Source organism: Syngnathus scovelli, chromosome 7, assembly GCF_024217435.2.
Source record: "Syngnathus scovelli strain Florida chromosome 7, RoL_Ssco_1.2, whole genome shotgun sequence".
NCBI lineage: Eukaryota > Metazoa > Chordata > Actinopteri > Syngnathiformes > Syngnathidae > Syngnathus > Syngnathus scovelli.
In genome coordinates, this window is record NC_090853.1 from 5136790 (window position 1) to 5155786 (window position 18997).

Genomic DNA, 18997 nt, shown 5'->3' on the forward strand with positions numbered 1-18997 from the left:
ACAATGCAAAGGTCAAAATGGCGTAAAATGACTTCCTGCTGAGGTGGACCGACTGGAGGACCAAAGCCAGCAAATTTATCGCATTAAAGTTGGAAAAAAATAGGTTATATACACACACCAGGCTAACCTTTCCTCATTGACCCCGCCAAAACACTCAATTGCGTCATACAAAGTGGACCCACATAAGAACGTTTAATTTTACAATCTCCAGGTTGGACCAGGTCAGCTGCCGGCCAGTCTCATGTGAGCTGTTAACACATGAGGGAAACTATGGAATTGGCAGGTGTCTCATTTGTTTGACATGCATTTGCATTGGGATTAGCGCTCCATGGCTACAAATGACTCCGGCTAGACTATCGCTGTATTACTTCACTTTACTAACCGGATTAACGATAAGAGCCTTACGATGTGCTGGCCAACAATGACAGTCTTTAAGGCACCGCTAGCTTCGTCTTGGCAATGGTGCTTTTGTTGTACGTTATCACTGCTGACGTTACGCCACAAACAGTTGAAAGGCCCAAGTGATCAAAGGTCCTTTTCGCAAGTCTCGTGGCCTATTTTGTCTTCGGCTCTGTGTGGTACCAAGCACGCAAGGCCCCCTTTGCAAGATGACGTCAAGAATTCGGATCTCTGTCCCCCCCTCCTTGTGGCGCTTGGCCTGAGAGTGTTTCGAATGTCAAATCTAGCAATGTCAGTGGACTGCGTGCGTGCAGCTGAACACATCCCAAACACAGATCTCTCCAGTGTATCCTACTCTTCAGAACCAGAGGCACAAGAAACCCACTAAATCACGTCATTATTTGGCTTACGTAACCAGACCGCCGACCCGTGAAGCTCGCCCCAGATACGGAACGGCTGTGTTTACACCCAGACAGGATCTTTGCTTGGTCGCTGGTTGGGATGGCTGTGTGGGTCATAAGCACAAAAGGTACAGGTGCATGGTACATGGTGACACTTTGTGGGTCAGCTACAGGCCACATGGTGGCACAAAGACAGAGAAACTACCTTGGTCGCCACTCCTGTAAAAGCACAAGAATAAAATAGAGCTGCCCAACATGAACTGAGGTGAAATAATATATGGTACTGTGTGTGTTTTCAAAACAAAAAAAATTGGTGGGATAAAATTGCTTAGTAATTAGCACATAAAGTATAAATGCAGGTGGCAGTGTCGGGAACAGAAAATACAGGTTCTGTACTTGCAAAATATTCCGTGTTCATGGGTTTTGTCACAGCTTTTGCCGAGGCAGTATGACACCTGTGTTTGAGAAAAAACAATTCTGTCACGAGCGTGTTCAGAAAATGACTGCTCTCAAAAATGTAATTTACATGTTAGGCCGCTACTGACGTCATCGCACATCTAAGCGCTGCAAGAGCACACAGTTGTGACAATTTATCCTGTTTTGCTGGGTTAGGCATAAAATGCAGGTAAGAAAGACGTGGACATTTTGCACGGTTTTGCAGCAAAACAGGATTAAAAACTAAAATGATGAAAACTAAGTTGCTGCATATGATTTGGTTTTTTTTGCAGGCCACATAAAAGAAGAAGGCAGGTCGAATCTGGTACAGTACAGTACAGTTTTAGTCACAGGCCATTCCATTGTAACAATGGAGAAAGATATTTACAGTTTTGACAGGCTTTTGAATCCTTTAAATGTCATAACATCCCCAATTCTTACCATATTGACAAGATTAGAATACCGTTTCTTAATCCCAGCTCTTTACAGTGACGTTCGTCTTGCTAGGAATCAAAAATAATAATTTTGTTGTAACGTATCACCCTATTGTGTCTTATTTCATGTCGCCAAGGTTGACATGTCTATTCTGTCGTAGTGATATGTCATTGGGTTTAAAAAAAAATAAGATTACATAAATGTCCCATTTATTAGCTAAACGGTACCCAGACATCTTTCTAAGTGAATCATGATGCCAAATGAACGTCCACCATGGAGCCATGCATGTTTACAATTTGTGTTTCCCAGCAGCGCTCACGCTCATTGCTCTTACCGGCAGTGGAGCGTGCCAAGCAGGGTTAAACGTGCATGCTGTCAGCCTTCCGCCAACCTGGGGGCTAACAAGACACACTTCACCGAACCAACTTTGTTTTGCTTCCACAATATCGTCCCCAAATGCACAGGGTGTCAGTGGCTAAAAAGTTATGTAACTCGAATCGAACTCCACAGTAGCCTAAGTTAGCTTCCAAGCTAACCACTTCGCAAGACTTTTCTTTTTTTTTAAACTCACCTCCGTCTTGGCTATACGATGTCGGGCCAGTTTGACAACGGCAAAGTTGCCCTTTCCTAAAGTGCGCTCGATGTCGTAGAAGCCCACACGAACCGGACCCCGGAGCAGCGGTTTCTGGACGCTGTCAGCCATGACCATGCTGTTCTCGACGACGGGACTGTCTCGGCGGCGGAGGACGAGCTGGGGGGTGCTGATGGTAGCGTGGGGTGGTCTCACGGGTTTCTTTCAGTTTTGCACACCAAAAAGCCTAAACTAACCACCGGCTTCTGCCTCCACCTCCGCCGCCATTCGAAGCGTGTCCATTAAAAAAAAATACTTTAGTTATTTGTCGGCGTATTCTTTCAAAACGGCAGCGACACGAGGAGGTCCATTTTCGTTTCTCTCTCTCTTTTTTGGGGGGGCGTGGGGGCAAACCTTGTATGTCACCTTCCTGCAGCCACAATGGTGCTCTACTGTTTCCGAATCAGCTCGCGGTCCTCTCTCTCAGCCAGCCAGCCAGCACACACGAGTTGCCTCGCAAAGAGGCATCATGTTCTCCGCCTGACGTGCATTGACGTCAAAGCCATGGGGGTATTTGTACAGGGGGCGGGGCCACGGCACCGCTCCACACTTCGGTGCCAATCGGTTGCCACGACAACCAGACCCACCTCTTACGTCAACCGGTAAAATTGCTCTTCCGAAATGCATGTTTGCTCTACTGCCTTGCCTGCCCATCCATCCCCCCTTGCTTGCATGCATAAGGTAACTTTCTTTTGTGCAGCTCATGCAGGTGCTTCATAAATTTTTTACGAGGTACAAAAGGGTTAATGTTCATGTTCAGCTAGACCTTCATTTGCCTTTTTTGTCACGTGGGTAAAAAAAAAGTGCCGTGCAGCATGTGTGGACATTCTGTACATTGTACATGCTTTGAAATTTGAACTTCTGATGACGTATAGTTGTAATGCATTCCAGATCCTTATGATGCGTACTAAACAATTATAGAGAATTCTAATTAAAACTTTATAGCATTGACACAAGTCCTCGTGATATACAGTACAAAACATTTCATCAGCCCCAAGCGTCCTGATCAGCTACGTTATAGCACCACTTGCAGGCCAAACAAGGCAATTGCAACAACCTTACGTACAGTAATCAATCCACCCATTTTCTAAACGGCTTATCCTTATTTATTAAACCTTTATTGAATGGTGGATCGATACATCCAAATCTTTCACGGGGGCTGCTGGTGAACCCATCTAAGTGTCAGCACGCTCCATGAACTGGACTTCTGTCAATCAAAGAGCACACGTTTGTCAAACAACCATTCACATTCACAACAATGGACAATTTCGTCTTTAGTTACATGACTGAACTAAAAATATCTATGCAGCTACATCTATTTAAATATATACATGCAATATTATTTACATACAAGGTATGTTGCATCTATACAATAAACAATATAAATAGTATACCGTATGTACTGTGTATTAATACAGTACAACGTGACCAAGCAAGTGTCACGTTTTGATGTACAGCCCACAGGCAACTGTCTCCCACTGAGCGGTGGACTGTAGACAGGCAGAGCTGTGCTCTGAAGGCCCCTGCTGTCACGCACTAGACTTCCTGAATGTAAGAGTTCCAGATGTGCTTTTGGCATTTCCTGTCGAGCGTTCTCCAAGAACATACTCAGCCTCTTCTTGACTGGGTTGGCTGCAGCTTTCCATGACACACGTAGACCCGAACGGTACTTGTTCAGTCAGAGATCATTTACGCTGGTGAGTGAATCCATGACATGTCTAAAACTTCCTACAAATCTGTTCATTGTCACGGAAGTTTATCGAACAGTCAAGTAGGCTCACAGCTTTGCAGGGGTCACGAAACGTTCTGTCATCTGTGGTTCGACATGTACGGTCCTGTTCCTTTACATCAAGAATGAAATGACGTCGCTCTTCAAGTTCAGAGGAAAAGGCCAGAATGATCCTGCTGAATCATTTTATTAAATGAATACAACCTTGCATGAAAACATGCTGAACCAAATATAGAAAGCGGTGCATTTGCGGGCAAACTGACAAAGCGGAATATTTGGGTTAATCACTGGCTCTTTGAAATGAAAACTGCTGTTACATAACTCGACAGAAATGATGGATAAAAGGGGACAATGTAAACCACAAGAAGCAAAATGGATACAATCAAAACATCTGTGATTGCATAACCCGCCTCACTCATTCCAGACATTAAGCATGCGGGACTGTGTTGAAGGGATTCTTTTATATGCAGCGGTATTTGAGTTTTTAGCCATTGATCAATTTTGTTTTTGGTACATTGACAATATGCATGCCATTAATAGTCTCAAGTCCTACAAGTTCCACTGTAGAACCAGAACAACGTGGATATAGTTTCCAGTCACAGGCACATGTTCAGGTATCCTGCACCGGGCATGTGGTAGAGAAGGAGGATAAAGAATACGTCCTTTAGTCTGACAGGGTAAGATTCCTTAGCTCGCACCTGGCAGGCCGCGGAAGAGTGTATCATCCTACCCATAGATCTCATTTTCAACCCAACCAGGCTGAGGGCGACAGTGAGCTCCAGTGGTCTCGTAGATGTCATTTGTCACGAAGCCGCTCTCCCTGTCCGCTAAATATACATTCTCGTACTCATTCCACTGGGGTTCCTTTGTAGCAGCATATGGGTACTTAGTTTTGAAGTCAGCTGGTAGGGTGCTGTCCGGAGAAAGGTGAGAAAGTCTGGTGATGTCACTGAAGGCATAGGGTCCTTGAATAGGGCAAGTTGATGCTTCGGTGGGCAGCCATGGTTTTGGTTGGCCGGTTTTGGACTTTCTCCTGAAAGCAGAAAAAAAAGATCAATAAAAGCCTTTGATTCAATAGGTCTATAGACTGCTCGCCCCATGGCCCCCCCAAAGAAAAAGAAAATCCTAGATCCGCCCATGCATAGAAGTTCCAGCTCCAGTCATAGTTGTAAAATTTGAACAGTGCTAGCTCTAATTTTGACTCCTCAAAAGTGAATATTGCCATGTTTGTACTGTATCATGGAAAAGAGGCAATGTTTTTGGAGATGTTAGATAAATATTTGTGTTTTGGTTCGTACCGCTTAGCTTGTTTGTAGCAGAAGAAGCCCGAAACCGCAAGCAATAGCAGCAGTAGTGCAGGAATGGTTGCGTACAAGATGTAGGGAACATACAAGGAGTTGTCGGAGAAAGATACTGAAAGGGAGAACAAAAAACAGCTTTCAAAATATTATTCCAAAATATACTTGGCTGTGTGTAAAACAGTCAGTTTTCTTCCAACCTGATGACTCAGGCATTCCTACTTTAATCGTCTCGCCACTTGATGTTGTGAAGAATATATTTGGCATCACAGTAGGAACTGTGGGGAACAAAAGAAATGACTCCATGTTTATGGAAAAATAATTCAAAATGTCTTATTAATGATCCATCCAGTTAGAAAGAGGAATCATAAGTTCTAAACTGAGCAAGGACAAACTGTATGTTTGTCTGAATGCATTTTCAAGCCTTGAGGCATCGGACATTTGAGACTTCATACGGTACATGTTGTACCTGCATGTGCTGCGTTCCCTCGCCCTGCCTCTGTAAATACGGTCGTCTTCTCTGAAAATATAAAGAGATTGGGTTTCCTCAGTTGCACAACATATAGTTATGTAATCAACAGGTACAGCACAAAAAAACAAAACAAAAAACACTAACATACTATGAGTTGGAAATACTGATTTAATTCCAATAATAATGTCAGAAAATTGTATATATATATATATGTATTAGTGTTCCTCTGGCTCACCTTTTGGATATTTGCAAACGTAGTTGTTCTTGGCATTGCAGTTGTCGTCATTCCACTGAAAGAGGAAATGGCCTTCCTCATCAGGTGGTGCAGACGGTTGGTAGTAAAGAACCACACACATTTCTCCGCCGCAGGAAGGCTCGTCCCAGTGCCAGTTCCTGAAAGGCACAAATGCTCAAATTAATCTGAATCAGAATATCTTCAATCACTCCATTCACTGTATTCTATAGCATTGATTATTTTCAGGGGTGTCCATGGCCACACCTGGCCACCCCGTAGCAGCTCCCCTGCAAAAACATATGGGTCTTGAATATAAACTGCAAAACAGAAAAAGTGCTGTCTATAATGGTGAATTGTCCCACGCAGAGCATTTGAACGAGACTCAATTTTTTAGACTACGGTCCAATCCCTAATAACTACCATGTGGCCTGAGACAAAAAATGAGTTTGACACCGCTAATTTTAAAAATATGGTGAACCTCACATGCATGTTTTGGCATGCGGCTGAGTACCCGGAGACAACTCAGGCAAGCCCAGGAAGAAATTTGAACCCATGACCTCTTGACTGTGAAGCAGTACACCCTCTGCTTCCTATATTGATTTCACAATATTTCGTTTTGCAATGTAAAACTGCTAGAGCTAACTGGATATACTCCCAACAATGACTCATTTAAACCAATAGTGATTAAATTTTTTATGACACCGGCTATTTTCCAATTTTTTCCCAAAATAATGTCTGTGGTTATCAGTCTTGAAGCAGCAGTGGAAACACCAACATAGCACACGCAAGGACAATTTCTGAGTTGCATCTGTGAAAAGAAAAACAACCTGAACTTGGCTTTGCTCCCGTCCAGCCAAAAGTATTGGGACGGGCATCCCGGGTTGACGCTGCCAGTCCTGAAACGCTGCGGGCTGCGGCGAAGGCCAATCCAGAAATCTCCATCGGCGGCGTGGAGCTGCTGTATGAATCTTTCGATCAGTCGCTGCTCGCTTTCTGTTTCGATGCTGAGCAGATCTCCTCCGTCCGATCTGCAAGCCTGCCTGGCGTCTTGGAACGTCAGCCTTCGCCTGCTGTCCTGGATGTAGGACACTTTATAGCATGGACGCTCCGTCCCTCGCCGGCAGATTCTTTGGCCTGGACAGAAACATCAGCCATGAGAGAGAGAACAAGAGGCTGACTGTTGTCTTGAGACTTTCTGTGGTTCTCACGTGGTTGCAAAATTAGAAAGCAAATGGGGCTGTATTGCACTAGGAATGCCTACACAGCAGAGGTCATCAATGATATTTGTCAGAGGACCAGAAAACAGAAAAAAACTGGGAAGCACTGGCCTCAATCAGATGTCACTTTCCAAATATTGAATACTTGATTGCTTTTCAACATTTTATGAAATATATATATTCAGTAATGGACCGAGAGAAATACAGCCAAATGTATCCTAGCTTATCTTCCTTTATAAAATCTAAAATATCATTTGGACTTGATTACCAATTTGTCAGCACTGACACAATAGTTTTTTTCACCCAACAATCACAACATTAAAGTGAAGGATAGACTGCTGTCTGTAACTTTTGTATTGATTTTGGCGGAACAATTCATGCCTGTGCAACTTTCTGATCGTTTGCATCTGACAGCTTTGGCCCAAATATTTGAATTATATGAAAAACTTGTATAAAAGCAACTCCGAGAATGATTTGTGGTTGTATTTCCTGCTACTGGCGTCAGGATTGAAGCTGTTTAGTCGAACTCAAGATGGGACCTCCTGACTGAGCAGCTGAGACGAAAACAACATGTGGCTGTTGATATTTTCCACATCACGCCGCCTGTTAATAATTACAATGCCAACACGCTTTTCCCCTTCTCAGTCCCTCTCACAATATTTAAAATCTCAGCAGACTGTGCAAAAACGAGCAATTGTTGCCGATTATTATTAAATGCGCAAAGACGCATGCAAGTTTTAAAATAAGCTAGAAACTCCGAGTCAACAAGTGTTGGCGTCTTACCATTGATTTTAGAAGCGCACCCATTGTGGAAGAGGAAGGCGATCAGGGCGCCGAACAGTCTCATAAAATCCATCTCGACATGTTCACGTCGGTGTGCTGCTGCGCTGTTATAGCGAAAACAAAACGAAAACGTTGAATCACGCCGTTTTCGCGACAGAAAAACTCGTGACGAACGCGCACTAGGGCCAACCAAGACTCGCGATGAAATGGGATGTGGATGGAAAAGTGGGTCGTGCGCTCGGCGTCTGACAGAAGGGGGGGATGAGACCACCAGGGTCCCCCCTCCTCAGTTAAAAAGACAAAGCACAAAAAAGTAATGTCACTTAATAAATTTAAGTAATGTGATCAGCACAAGAGGCATCGCTGTTTTTGTCTTACATTGTTGAACATTTCACAATAAAGTAAAATAAAGTGATGTACTTAATTCAAAATTGTCGTTTACAACATTAATGTGATTTACAGCATTTAGAAACAAATGAAAAGTGAAATATTTTTTGAGATAGGAGATAAACAACTGAAACAATCGGATTGCATAAATGTGCACACCCCCTTGTAGTTTGGGACGTGGCCGTGTCACGAGCTTGATGCAGTTAGTTTCTGGGTGTATGGACAACTGACCCCCCCCCCCCCCCCCCCCCCACACACACACACACACAGAACAAAAAGAATGAATGCCGTCTGGGGAGAAATAACACATAAAGAGAGCACAGAGTCAATCTTAACTTGAAAAGCAGCAATGAAGTGTGCTAAGAGTGCGAGCGGATCTGCTGTCAAACGCATTATTCACTTCACGTCTGGCGAACTCTTGGCACAACAGCATGCTGCAAAAAAATAAAAAACAGACATTGTGATGAGAGAATTGGTGGAGAAGTGTGCTGCATATATTGACCATTGGACAGGAAGCAGTCCAGAGGAAAGAGAGGAAATCATTTTTTTTAACTCCATACTTCCTGTTCCTTGCTTTTCTTTCGTCTCTAGGCAATGTGACTTAATTTCCAGAATTTCCAGATAGTGCTAGTGAGCATTGAGTTGAGCATTATGAAACAGAGATTTAAATTAGACTCCTCCAAATAAATCAGACTTGATCACAGTTATGCAAATAAACTGGTTTTATCCTACATGGTTTATTTTTTCAGTCCTTTTTTTGTTGTGCTCTGGGCATGATTTGATTAGGATGCAAGCACATGATTTTTTGTCATGTGATGAAGACTCGGGTTTGCGTGTTTCTAGTTTCCACTGAAACTCACTGGTGGCAGACACACAAGTGATTGTTGACTCTTTGCAGGAATGTATCTTTAATTTCACAGAAGGCCGCCAAAGTTGAAAAGTGAAGAGCAGCGCTTCTCTTTCAATGCAAGATTTACTAAATAATTTAAATACTTGTCCTGAGATCCTCAATTGACTCCTTTCTACTATTCCATTATTTTGTTAACACCATCTGGCCTAGAAGTATGAGAAAGAAGGTGACTGCTACAACATATTTAAAACGAATGGCTTGAGACTCCAGTCCTGGGACTTTTCTGACACATTTCGTTCGTCTTTCAATAAGTTCTATTTTTGGGCCACTAGACGGCAGCAGAGATACGCACTTAAGGCCAACGTGCTTGTTGTTGAGTATAAATAAATCTTCACAGTCATTTTATTTTTGTTTTTCCTGTAATACTTTTTTAATTGCAAAATTATACATTCGATGACGTGGGTGCACATGTGTGCAATTCCCAGTGTATCTTTTCCCACCCAAATCAACTCAACATCCTTCCTTCAGCCTGGAGGAATCAAACCATCTAATCCGTAAAATAATACCAATATTGTCCATTTCCATTTTGGCTTTGTCATTCATTGCTATTTGTTCCTCTCTGGATAATAATGCAATTTTGGGACATTTTGTTCCAGCACATTCACTACCTTTAAATAACCCATTCACCCAAATGGATTATCAGGAGGAAGAATAGTGTGATTAGCTTGGAGAGATATGATATTTTCCAGGGTTTTGTGTCGATGAGTCTTAGGACGTAAGTCATGAGTGATGGAGATAGTATGGAGTGACGTGATTTGTGGATAGTATAACAAATGTCCCGTCTCATCATGGGGCAGATTAATGCTTCTTTTCTTGTCTCCTCTTGTGAACAATGACACTCTCTCACTTGAGCAGTTGATGTTGCCTGTAGCTATGTGAACTATATCATACAGCATACAAATGAGACAAAAGTCAGCTTTGACATGCAAGGGAAATCACAAAAAGTTTAGTCCTGTTTGCTTGGACACTTTATAGCTTTTGGCAAATGTGATCGGTTTACAGCTTTGCACGGTATTTCTCATCAAACTGTCATTCATGCCTGTTAATCTCCAAAAATGATATTTTAGCTATGGATGTGATGTTTACCCCCAAGCAGTGAATTGTTCTTTTTTGCATAACTAAAAATAAACTTGACAAAATCTGACTCCGCTGTGTAAATTGCATTCTTTTTCAAATGTAATATTCTGCCAGTGTTACAAAACTGCAGTAAAAGTGAGCTTGAGGTGTTTGCTAGGAAGTTCTCATTTGTTTTTGTGTGTAAGGATCTAAAATTAGCTGAGTAAGACGGCTTGTGAGACACACCTTGGAGGTTTTAGGTGTCTCAAGGAGGTCTCATCCTATAAAAGTAACCTTGGATGACAGGCTCAGACAAACACCTGCTCAGGTACCAGACAGGTAAGGCTATCTATTTTTATTTATTTGATTTAAACACATTATTATTTGGATTTTTCAAAATATTAATAATTAATGAATATCATTCTTTTTAATCTTTTTTCTCCATGTATTTACTGTTGAACTTTTTTCATTTCATGAACTGTCTGCAATGACAATTTTATTAAATAATTATTATTTATATATCAATAAACAAGATGAATATATATAATAAATATTTAGCAATACATATTAGACATATTATTTTAGCTTTTAAAAGATTATAATATGAATACATGCATTACACTTCATTTGATTATATTGCATATCTGTGACTGGTTTTCCAAATAATATTTGTATACATTTCCTGAAATAGACTATGCGTAAATCAATAACATTACTTTGGGCTGTTGCAATGTTGCTCCCTCTTAGTGCACACAACTGACGTGACATGCCGCATTCCAACAAGATGACTCTCATCCCCCTTTGTCTTCCTCTGCTGGCCATACTGCTGCATCCCACCCTCTGCCTCTACAACTGCTCCTCTGAGTATGACAGGCTCCCAGGTAGCTATTCCCCAAAACAACTATTTATTATTAATTTTTGGAGTTTGGGTTTTGGAGTTTGTTCTGTCATGTTTTTGAAGATAGCTCAGACCTGACAGTCGACTGCGGCATCACCACGATCACGCTGGAGCTCAACCTGTGCACGGCCCAGTGGGCGGGATTCAATTCGTCTAGCATGGCGCTAAACGGGGAGCACAACGTGACAGAGTGCCAGGGTTCCATTGACTCCAGTGTGGACCCCCCCATCATTCGTTACCTGCTTCCAGTCAACCACAGCGACCAAAACCCCTGCCGACAATCCCTGCAGGTCAGAACCATGTCTGGTGGAAGATGATTGGATTGGTGCGGTAGTCACAAAAAATATTTCCTGGATGTGAGGGCAGAAAAAAAGTTCAATATTCACATCAACAATATATGACAAATGACTTTTCAAATTCACTTACATGATGATTTTGCTTTGGGTCTGTTCTGGTTAAGATTGTGGATGAGACTCCGGACCCCACGGGACCCTTCAGCAACTTCCTCAGCATCCAGTCGGTCATCATCACAGGCTTCGTCGACACCCCCAGAACTGAGCAGGGCGTGATCAGTTACAACACGGACCTCTACTATCACTTCTCCTGCCGCTATCCCTTAGAGTACCTTGTCAACAACACACAGATAGTGGCGTGAGTAACCATGGCAACTACTGGCTAGTTGAGATTTATTTATTTATTTATTTATTTATTTATTTATTTATTTTTTCATTCTGAACAGATTTTGGTTCTTTTGTTTCTTGATTGATTTCTTTTTTTTTTCCCCTGGCGTGTATTTTTAGGTCTTCGGTTTCAGTGGCAACGAGTGAAAACAATGGAAGCTTCGTTGACACGCTAAAAATGAACGTCTATAATGTAAGTAAGCTTGGACGTGTTCAGACGTGTAAATGCAAAATGAATCTATTCAGCTTCTTCCTGTTTTTTTTCCATACATCTGTAGGACTCCAACTATGGCTACCCATTAATCGTCCCCTCGTCAGGACTACAGCTACGAACGAGGATCTACGTGGAAGTAAAGGCTGTGAACCTGACTGGAAAGTAGGTCATAAAACTCTTAGGATAAACTTTAGCCAAACATGCTGTGTTCTTTGGCAAAACACTAACTGGTTGGCCTGTTTGCTCCAGCTTCCACGTGCTGTTGGATCACTGCTTCGGAACTCCCAGTGCTTATAATGTGTCACAAACCGAGCAACACAACTTCTTTACCGGGTAGGATTGCAAAAAACACACTTCTTGGATGGAAGACAGATATTGACCACCACATGTAATCGAAAACAGATGTCATGTTTGGACAACACTGTCCAATGTTACAACATTTGTGTTTGTTTACGATTAAAACTCGATTTCAGCGTAACAGCAATGTTAGTCAGAAGACCTTTTACACTGCAATTTGTCGTTTGATAGAAATGTCAATATTTACTCCCCATCAGGTGTTCAGTGGACACAATGGCAACAATAAATACCAACGGGAACTCGAATTTTGCCCGCTTTGATTTTGAGGCCTTCCGTTTTGTTCAACACCGTGATCAGACCAAGTCTAGCATCTACCTACATTGCATTGTCAGACTCTGTGAGCCCACTAAATGTGAAGAACTCTTGAACGTGAGTAAAAACAAATAGTCCATTTTTTAAAAATATCCCTTGCTTAAAGACATTCCTTAAATTTAACACCTTTTGGTTATTCCTCAGGCTTGTAACAAGAGAAAAAAAAGGTCCTTGACTCCTTTCGGACAGGAGGGAAGAGACTCAGCCACTCTTTCCGTTGGACCACTTTACACCTCCGGAGAAGGTAGGAGGATCCACTGGTCCCCACTATTGACTTGTTTATGTAGTTTGACAAATGTTTGACTTTTCCCCCACTTCTTTTTTTCTTTGCAACCCACAGACAGGCCTTCTGCAGAAACCTACAGTGAGTATATGTTGCTCACATGCATAGCTTCAGCTAGGAAGCATTCAAACTTTATTGATCTTCTGTTATACCATCAGGTGACAATAATTTGGAATCTCGGAATAATGACCTGGATGTGACGGGTCTGGTTGTTGGGGTGGTGTTTGGATCGGCCGCCTGCGCTCTGTTGGTTCTTGGCGGCTGGTTTGTACTCAAGAGGTTTTGGAGGACACGCCATTTACCTCATGACTTCAACTGATCCCAATATTATGTTTACAACCCACGATGTACACCATTTATTAAAAAAAAAAAACATCTCATTAAATATCAGAAGTCAAAGGAGCAAATATTTGCATTTATATTATATTTTCAGCCATCTTCCAGTAGAAAATTGTTGAATGGATGAAAGGCAGTTCAAATTTGTTTTGTTAAAGCAAATGCCTTTATCTACTTCCTGTCATTCATTTGCACTGTAATGTTTCCTTTCTTGTGAGATTAAAAAAAAAAACAGAATCATTTACAGTTACATTTCCCATGAGTTTGTTTACAGCAATATAGAAAATATTTACATAACAATTATTGACAAAAAAGTTTCTATATATACACATCACGTAGTGCCCTAACGTTCACATACTACAAAATATCTTTTTTTAACAGTTTTTTTTTTTGTATATACAAAAAATACTACTAAATTTCTGTTAACACACAAAAATAAAAACATTTGACAAGCAACTACTAACTAAAAGTTTCAGGATTGTTGTCACAACAAGATTTCCCTTCAAATGTTCATTAGAGGAAGCCATTTTGAAAATAAGGACGGATCCTGCAAAAATCCTTCCTGGAGTGCATGTGATGGTTTTCGTTACATTGAAGAGAAAAACTTAATTTGCATTTGAAGTACATCCATTAGAATTGCAGGACTGGTAACATTATTAGAAACTGTTAATGGTAATACTGCTGACTTTAAACACAAGAATTTTCAATCGCAGCTATATTGATATTCTAGAAACTTGTTTCTTGTTATCGTTTCTACCTATTGATGGAACAAAATCTTGACCGGTTCAAATCCTCACCCCAATTCGCTGGGTTGACATGTCATACACTATCGGCTCCGCAACAAACCGATGAATAACTCGTTTTGGAATCAAATATTTTAAAAAGACGAATTGTAATAAAATTGCGAGCAACGTCCCTATTTGTTCTAAAAGTGAAGACAATTTGTAATTTTAGTAATGACACAAATTTGATGCAAACTTTGTGTTAGCGGGCCACATAAAATGATGTGGTGGGCCGTATCTGGCCCCCGGGCCTTGGGTTTGACACCTATGCAGTCGTGGATGAGCGATTTCACCCAATTTCGGTTACCTTTCACCCAGTAGGTTATGTAAAGGCTGGTCACTACTTTGTAAGCCAACAATGTGCTAAGCAAACAAGCGGGTGAGGGTGTCTCAGTTTATCGTCTCTGTATTGACATGTCACTGCACTGAATGCAAAATGTCCTGGATGAGAGCGGACAGTTTGACAGAGAAGTCTTCCTGCAATAAGCCACCAGAATATACAGGGTGAGAAGAACTCAACTGGGCTTCCAGCTCCTCCTCCATTGACGTGAGCAATCTCTCAATCCTGGCTTGAGAAGTTTGGAGTTGGCAGAAGCATTCCACCGCGGCCTTGAAGGGCCGCACGCTTTCAGACTGATCGGCGAGTTCTGCTTTGAGAGTCTCCAAACTATTCTGTACCTCTGCCTTGAGTGATTTCACTTCTGATTCTAGCCTAGAACTAAATCCCCGCCAGAAATCCTCATGAGCCACCTCCACCTCACTCATCTCTCTCAGGCGTTCCGTCACCTCTCTGGTTTGAGACATAAATTCAGCTAGGATGTCAGCCATCTTGGAGGCACTCTGCTCCAGCTCTTGCGTCATCCAGCCGTGGACCTCCGGATACGGGTTGACCTCCGGACTGACGTACATCTTGAGCTGGTTGCACAGGCCGTGTGTGTTGTTGTCGAGTTGCTGGGCAAGCGGGGCCAAGCGTTCCCTCACGCTGGCCAGCATGGAGGCAAGGTGGGCCGGGGACGGAGCCAGCCTCTCCCTCAGCTGTGCCAGTTCCTGATGCAAACGGGCTCGAAGGCGGTCTGACTCCCCGATGATCTTACGCTGCATCTCATCCGTAACCGGGTTTTTGTTGTACTCGTTCTCGTTGCGGTAGAGGCTGCTGTCGTCAATTTGGCTCTTGTAGATTTTACTATGGGACATAACCACTCGGTTTGAATATTTTGGGTATTAATTAGTTGCGGCTCCCAAGTCAAGTCAAGTCAAGTCAAGTCAAGTTTATTTGTATAGCCCTAAATCACAAACAGTCTCAAAGGGCTTCACATAGCCAAAATTGACAATTATTCTCAAAGCATTCCCTGATCTTAAGCTTCCAAAAGGGCAAGGAAAAACTCCCAATTACAAATAAATAAAGCTTCAAAACATACTAATAAATACACAGTATGATGTCCTAAAATATCAACTTACTCTGCTTCTTTTGTGATTTCTGATTTGGGTTGAGCCTGATTGGCCTTGGAATCAGTCCAGGTCACTTCCCTGGTGCCACGATGTGGGTAAGCTGCAAGAAAAAAAAAAAAAAAGATAAAAATAAAATAAATCAATATATAAACTATATAAAAATAAATAATAATAACATAAAAATGTTTTTGTAAATGTGTGGTAAAAATAGTGAAATTCATACAAGAATACAGTGATACTATATTGACAATAATGAAAATAAAGTACCTGAAGTTGCCAAGATGGCAAAGGTGCAAATGATGACCATCACTTTTTCTGAATGCATATTTTCTTTTCTGTGGAGGATAGAATACATTAATTCTTGACTCTGCCATGAAAATTGTATTATCTTCACACATTCAGTATTTTTAGTCAAGGAAAGACATTGTTGGCCCTTACCTGAGCTTCAAGGTGTCTATAGAGCAACCTCTCGGCACTGTCGGCCTTATAAAGCGCCTTGTTATCAGATCTTGCCTGTGTCAATAGTCAACACGTGGAGGGTCACACGGGTGACGGAACACAACATACACACACTTGCACTCACAAACACACTACACACACAGATGAACTGCTATAAAACTATCATTTTATGGACATAGCATGATTAGAGATAATGATGTCAAACCACTTTCAGATAATATCCTCAAATATCACCATGAAGATAAGCAAGCAATCTTCAATTATGATAATGGGGAAAGTGTATGAGCTATTATAAATGTCACGATGTACAAATGAGGCGGATCGGTGCAGCGTCTGCAATGGTACTTTTATTTATTTTTGTCCAAATCATTTTTGTTAACGCAACACAGACCCAAAAATAAGTCAATCACCAATGCTGATGATGTAAAAAGGACTTTAGCACTTTTGCACAAATGCAATGCCATTGCTGCATGTTCTGCTGCTTAAAGTGGGTCTTAGGTAAGCCACGACTCGTCACCCCAAGGTCATAGTCCACGGTTGCCATGATGAGCTAACTAGGTTATAGCTGGCGTCCAAAGTCTGGTCAACACAATAATAAGAAATCTGTGCATTCCTGTCCAGGAACACATCACCTTACTGCATGTCGAATGTACACAACACATACTGAGATATCTGGAAAAAAAATGATCCTTTTATACTATAAATTTCTGCAATGTAGAACCAAGAAAATGGAGCAAAGGTTAACAACCTGATTTGTATTTATTTCACTCATGCATGCACCCACAGATTGCAACTGTTTGCAGGTTAAACTTTTCTGTGAAAAAGTTCTCAGGGAAAAAGACAACAATTTAAATAAAACAACAACTGAAAGCATGGAGCAGTTTCTTCGAATCTACACTTGCTTCCCAGATACGAACGCCCGATGACGCATGGAACAGTGACTAAATGTGAATAACACCGATGTCACCTGTAGTGAGTAAACACAGCTCAAGAATGAATGTGCTATTCGTATAATGGTAGGTCATAATGGAGTTTTTGAAAACACCGGGGGAGCTAGGATTTTTTTCCCCCTTGGGTCCACAAAACAAAACTTTTTTTTTTTTTATAAACCCCAAAAATTCAGTAAAAAATACTGTGATCCACTTGTACACGAGGGGGGCAGTGCCTCTGCAGCCCCCCCTCTAGCTCCGCCAGTATTAGCGAGTTGTCTTTGAGGTACAGAATATTAGAAAGCGCTCAAGCAAAGCCACAGGCCAGATCATGAATCACTTTCATGCTCATTCTTGAACCAAGAAGAACAAATAGAGCAATGTGATACTTTCTACTCTCCCTCTGCCGCTCTATAAATCATTCAGCATGCTAATGAAAGTCATGGAGCCCAAGCACGAGCTCGCGTGTTCCCTTTGCGTCTTATTAACAGTCAAATAAATGTGGAGAGCTCCATCTAATAGAGAATCGCGTTATTTTTGGGTCGTCGCCATGCCAGAAGGATGCTGTAATGATCTAATGAGGTGTCTTTGTTTTTTGTTGCTTTCCTGTGGTCTGCATTTTGTTTATGGAGATAATATCAGCCAATATGTCCAAGAAAGACCATTCTGTCAACCTGGTATGTACAAATGTGTTTTAAATTGTGCTAGTCTACACACATTAGCAAGACTCCAGTAATTTAATTTAATGTAATGTAAAATAATGCAACCTAAAGTAACTTAAATGTCACTAAAGAATTGCTCAATCAATTTATTACCGTATTTTCCGGACTATAAGGCGCACCTAAAAACCTAAAATTTTCTCAAAAGCCTTATAGTCCGGTGCGCCTTATGTATGGACCAAATTCCTAAATTTAAAATGGCCTGAAGCATTGTGTCATGAAATCAATCATAAGTGGCCCACTGAAGACTATGGATCATGAATCAAAAAGACTATGGATCATTATTTTGTGATTATAAAGTAATTTGTTGCGTCTGAAGTTGAAATCAAAAAGATAAAATGGAGAATGATTTGATTTGGATTAAAAATCTGACATGATGCATTAATGGTGCACCTTATAGTACGGTGTGCCTTATATAAGGACAACATTTTAAAATGGGCCATTCATTGAAGGTGCGCCTTATAGTCCAGTGTGCCTTATAGTCCGGAAAATACGGTAATTAATTTTGCTCATTCATCAATTAATATGTGTTAGTAAAATACAAATCTGCTTGATACCTGAAACTCAACTTCCTTTTGTGATGGTCTTGCTTTTGTCAGGTTTTTACTGCCTACCGGATAGCATGACTCCAATTCCTTGCCCAAGGGGAACGTATGGGCCTGTTGCAAATAGCATAGCAATGGAAAATTGTCTCGAGTGTCCTCCTCAACATTATTGTCCCAGACCGGGTCTGTCTGCATCCCTCCCGTGTGGATCGGTGGCTCAGCAGCCTCACTCTGGCCAGGACACCTGCATCTGCCCGGGAGAAGGACAGAATTTTCAGGTGAGATGCTCCTCTACCCAATTAACTCTCATCATTCAGCACTAAGCTAAGAAACCTGAACAATCTGTTGCATCAAGCTGAAAGATGAGCAGATCAGGTTCCCACGTGCACAGCGGGGTCTAGTTTCTGTCATGGAGAATAGATTTGATTCTATTTCCCACCTCATTTATCTCATTGAATTGAATAAATTAACAGTGGTACAATGTTGCATAATCTTTTAGAATTGTATTTGTAGTTATATAACAGAACCTTATTGACCTTTCCACAGAGGAGTGACGGGCAGTGCCAATGTACCCTCAATTATCAACCCATCGACGGTGAAGATGTGTGTGTGCACAAAGTGTACAGCATCTGCAGGGATGGAAAAA

The 18997-nt window shown here is 41.5% G+C and overlaps 4 protein-coding genes across 5 annotated transcripts in view; 1 reads left to right on the top strand and 3 right to left on the bottom strand.

Annotated features, from left to right (window-relative positions):
* sik2b (salt-inducible kinase 2b) overlaps nucleotides 1-2802 on the bottom strand; it is a 28699-nt gene extending 25897 nt beyond the window's left edge. For both annotated transcript variants that reach the window (XM_049726750.2, XM_049726749.2), the window contains exon 1: nucleotides 2242-2802. In XM_049726750.2, coding sequence (XP_049582707.1) covers nucleotides 2242-2379 — 138 coding nt within the window. In that variant the 5' untranslated portion in view covers nucleotides 2380-2802. The remainder of the gene's footprint in view (nucleotides 1-2241) is intronic.
* Nucleotides 2803-4201: 1399 nt separating this feature from the next.
* laynb (layilin b) lies at nucleotides 4202-8293 on the bottom strand. The gene is made up of 7 exons (XM_049726753.2): nucleotides 8036-8293; nucleotides 6863-7169; nucleotides 6036-6193; nucleotides 5798-5848; nucleotides 5529-5606; nucleotides 5329-5443; nucleotides 4202-5063 (listed from the first exon to the last, which is right to left on the bottom strand). Exons 1-7 carry the CDS (start codon nucleotides 8106-8108, stop codon nucleotides 4757-4759), a joined length of 1089 nt encoding a protein of 362 aa, XP_049582710.1. The 5' UTR covers nucleotides 8109-8293; the 3' UTR covers nucleotides 4202-4756.
* A 2830-nt stretch (nucleotides 8294-11123) lies between these two features.
* LOC125972910 (zona pellucida-like domain-containing protein 1) lies at nucleotides 11124-13451 on the top strand. The gene is made up of 10 exons (XM_049726959.2): nucleotides 11124-11269; nucleotides 11350-11576; nucleotides 11747-11937; nucleotides 12087-12159; nucleotides 12245-12342; nucleotides 12430-12513; nucleotides 12735-12906; nucleotides 12994-13093; nucleotides 13190-13213; nucleotides 13291-13451. The coding sequence occupies exons 1-10, from the start codon at nucleotides 11155-11157 to the stop codon at nucleotides 13449-13451; spliced, it is 1245 nt and encodes a 414-aa protein (XP_049582916.1). The 5' UTR covers nucleotides 11124-11154.
* A 75-nt stretch (nucleotides 13452-13526) lies between these two features.
* On the bottom strand, nucleotides 13527-18510 carry zgc:162608 (uncharacterized protein LOC100037332 homolog). Its single transcript, XM_068651245.1, has 5 exons — nucleotides 18364-18510; nucleotides 16138-16212; nucleotides 15967-16034; nucleotides 15709-15799; nucleotides 13527-15433 (listed from the first exon to the last, which is right to left on the bottom strand). Exons 3-5 carry the CDS (start codon nucleotides 16022-16024, stop codon nucleotides 14668-14670), a joined length of 915 nt encoding a protein of 304 aa, XP_068507346.1. The 5' UTR covers nucleotides 16025-16034; nucleotides 16138-16212; nucleotides 18364-18510; the 3' UTR covers nucleotides 13527-14667.
* Nucleotides 18511-18997: the final 487 nt, after the last annotated feature.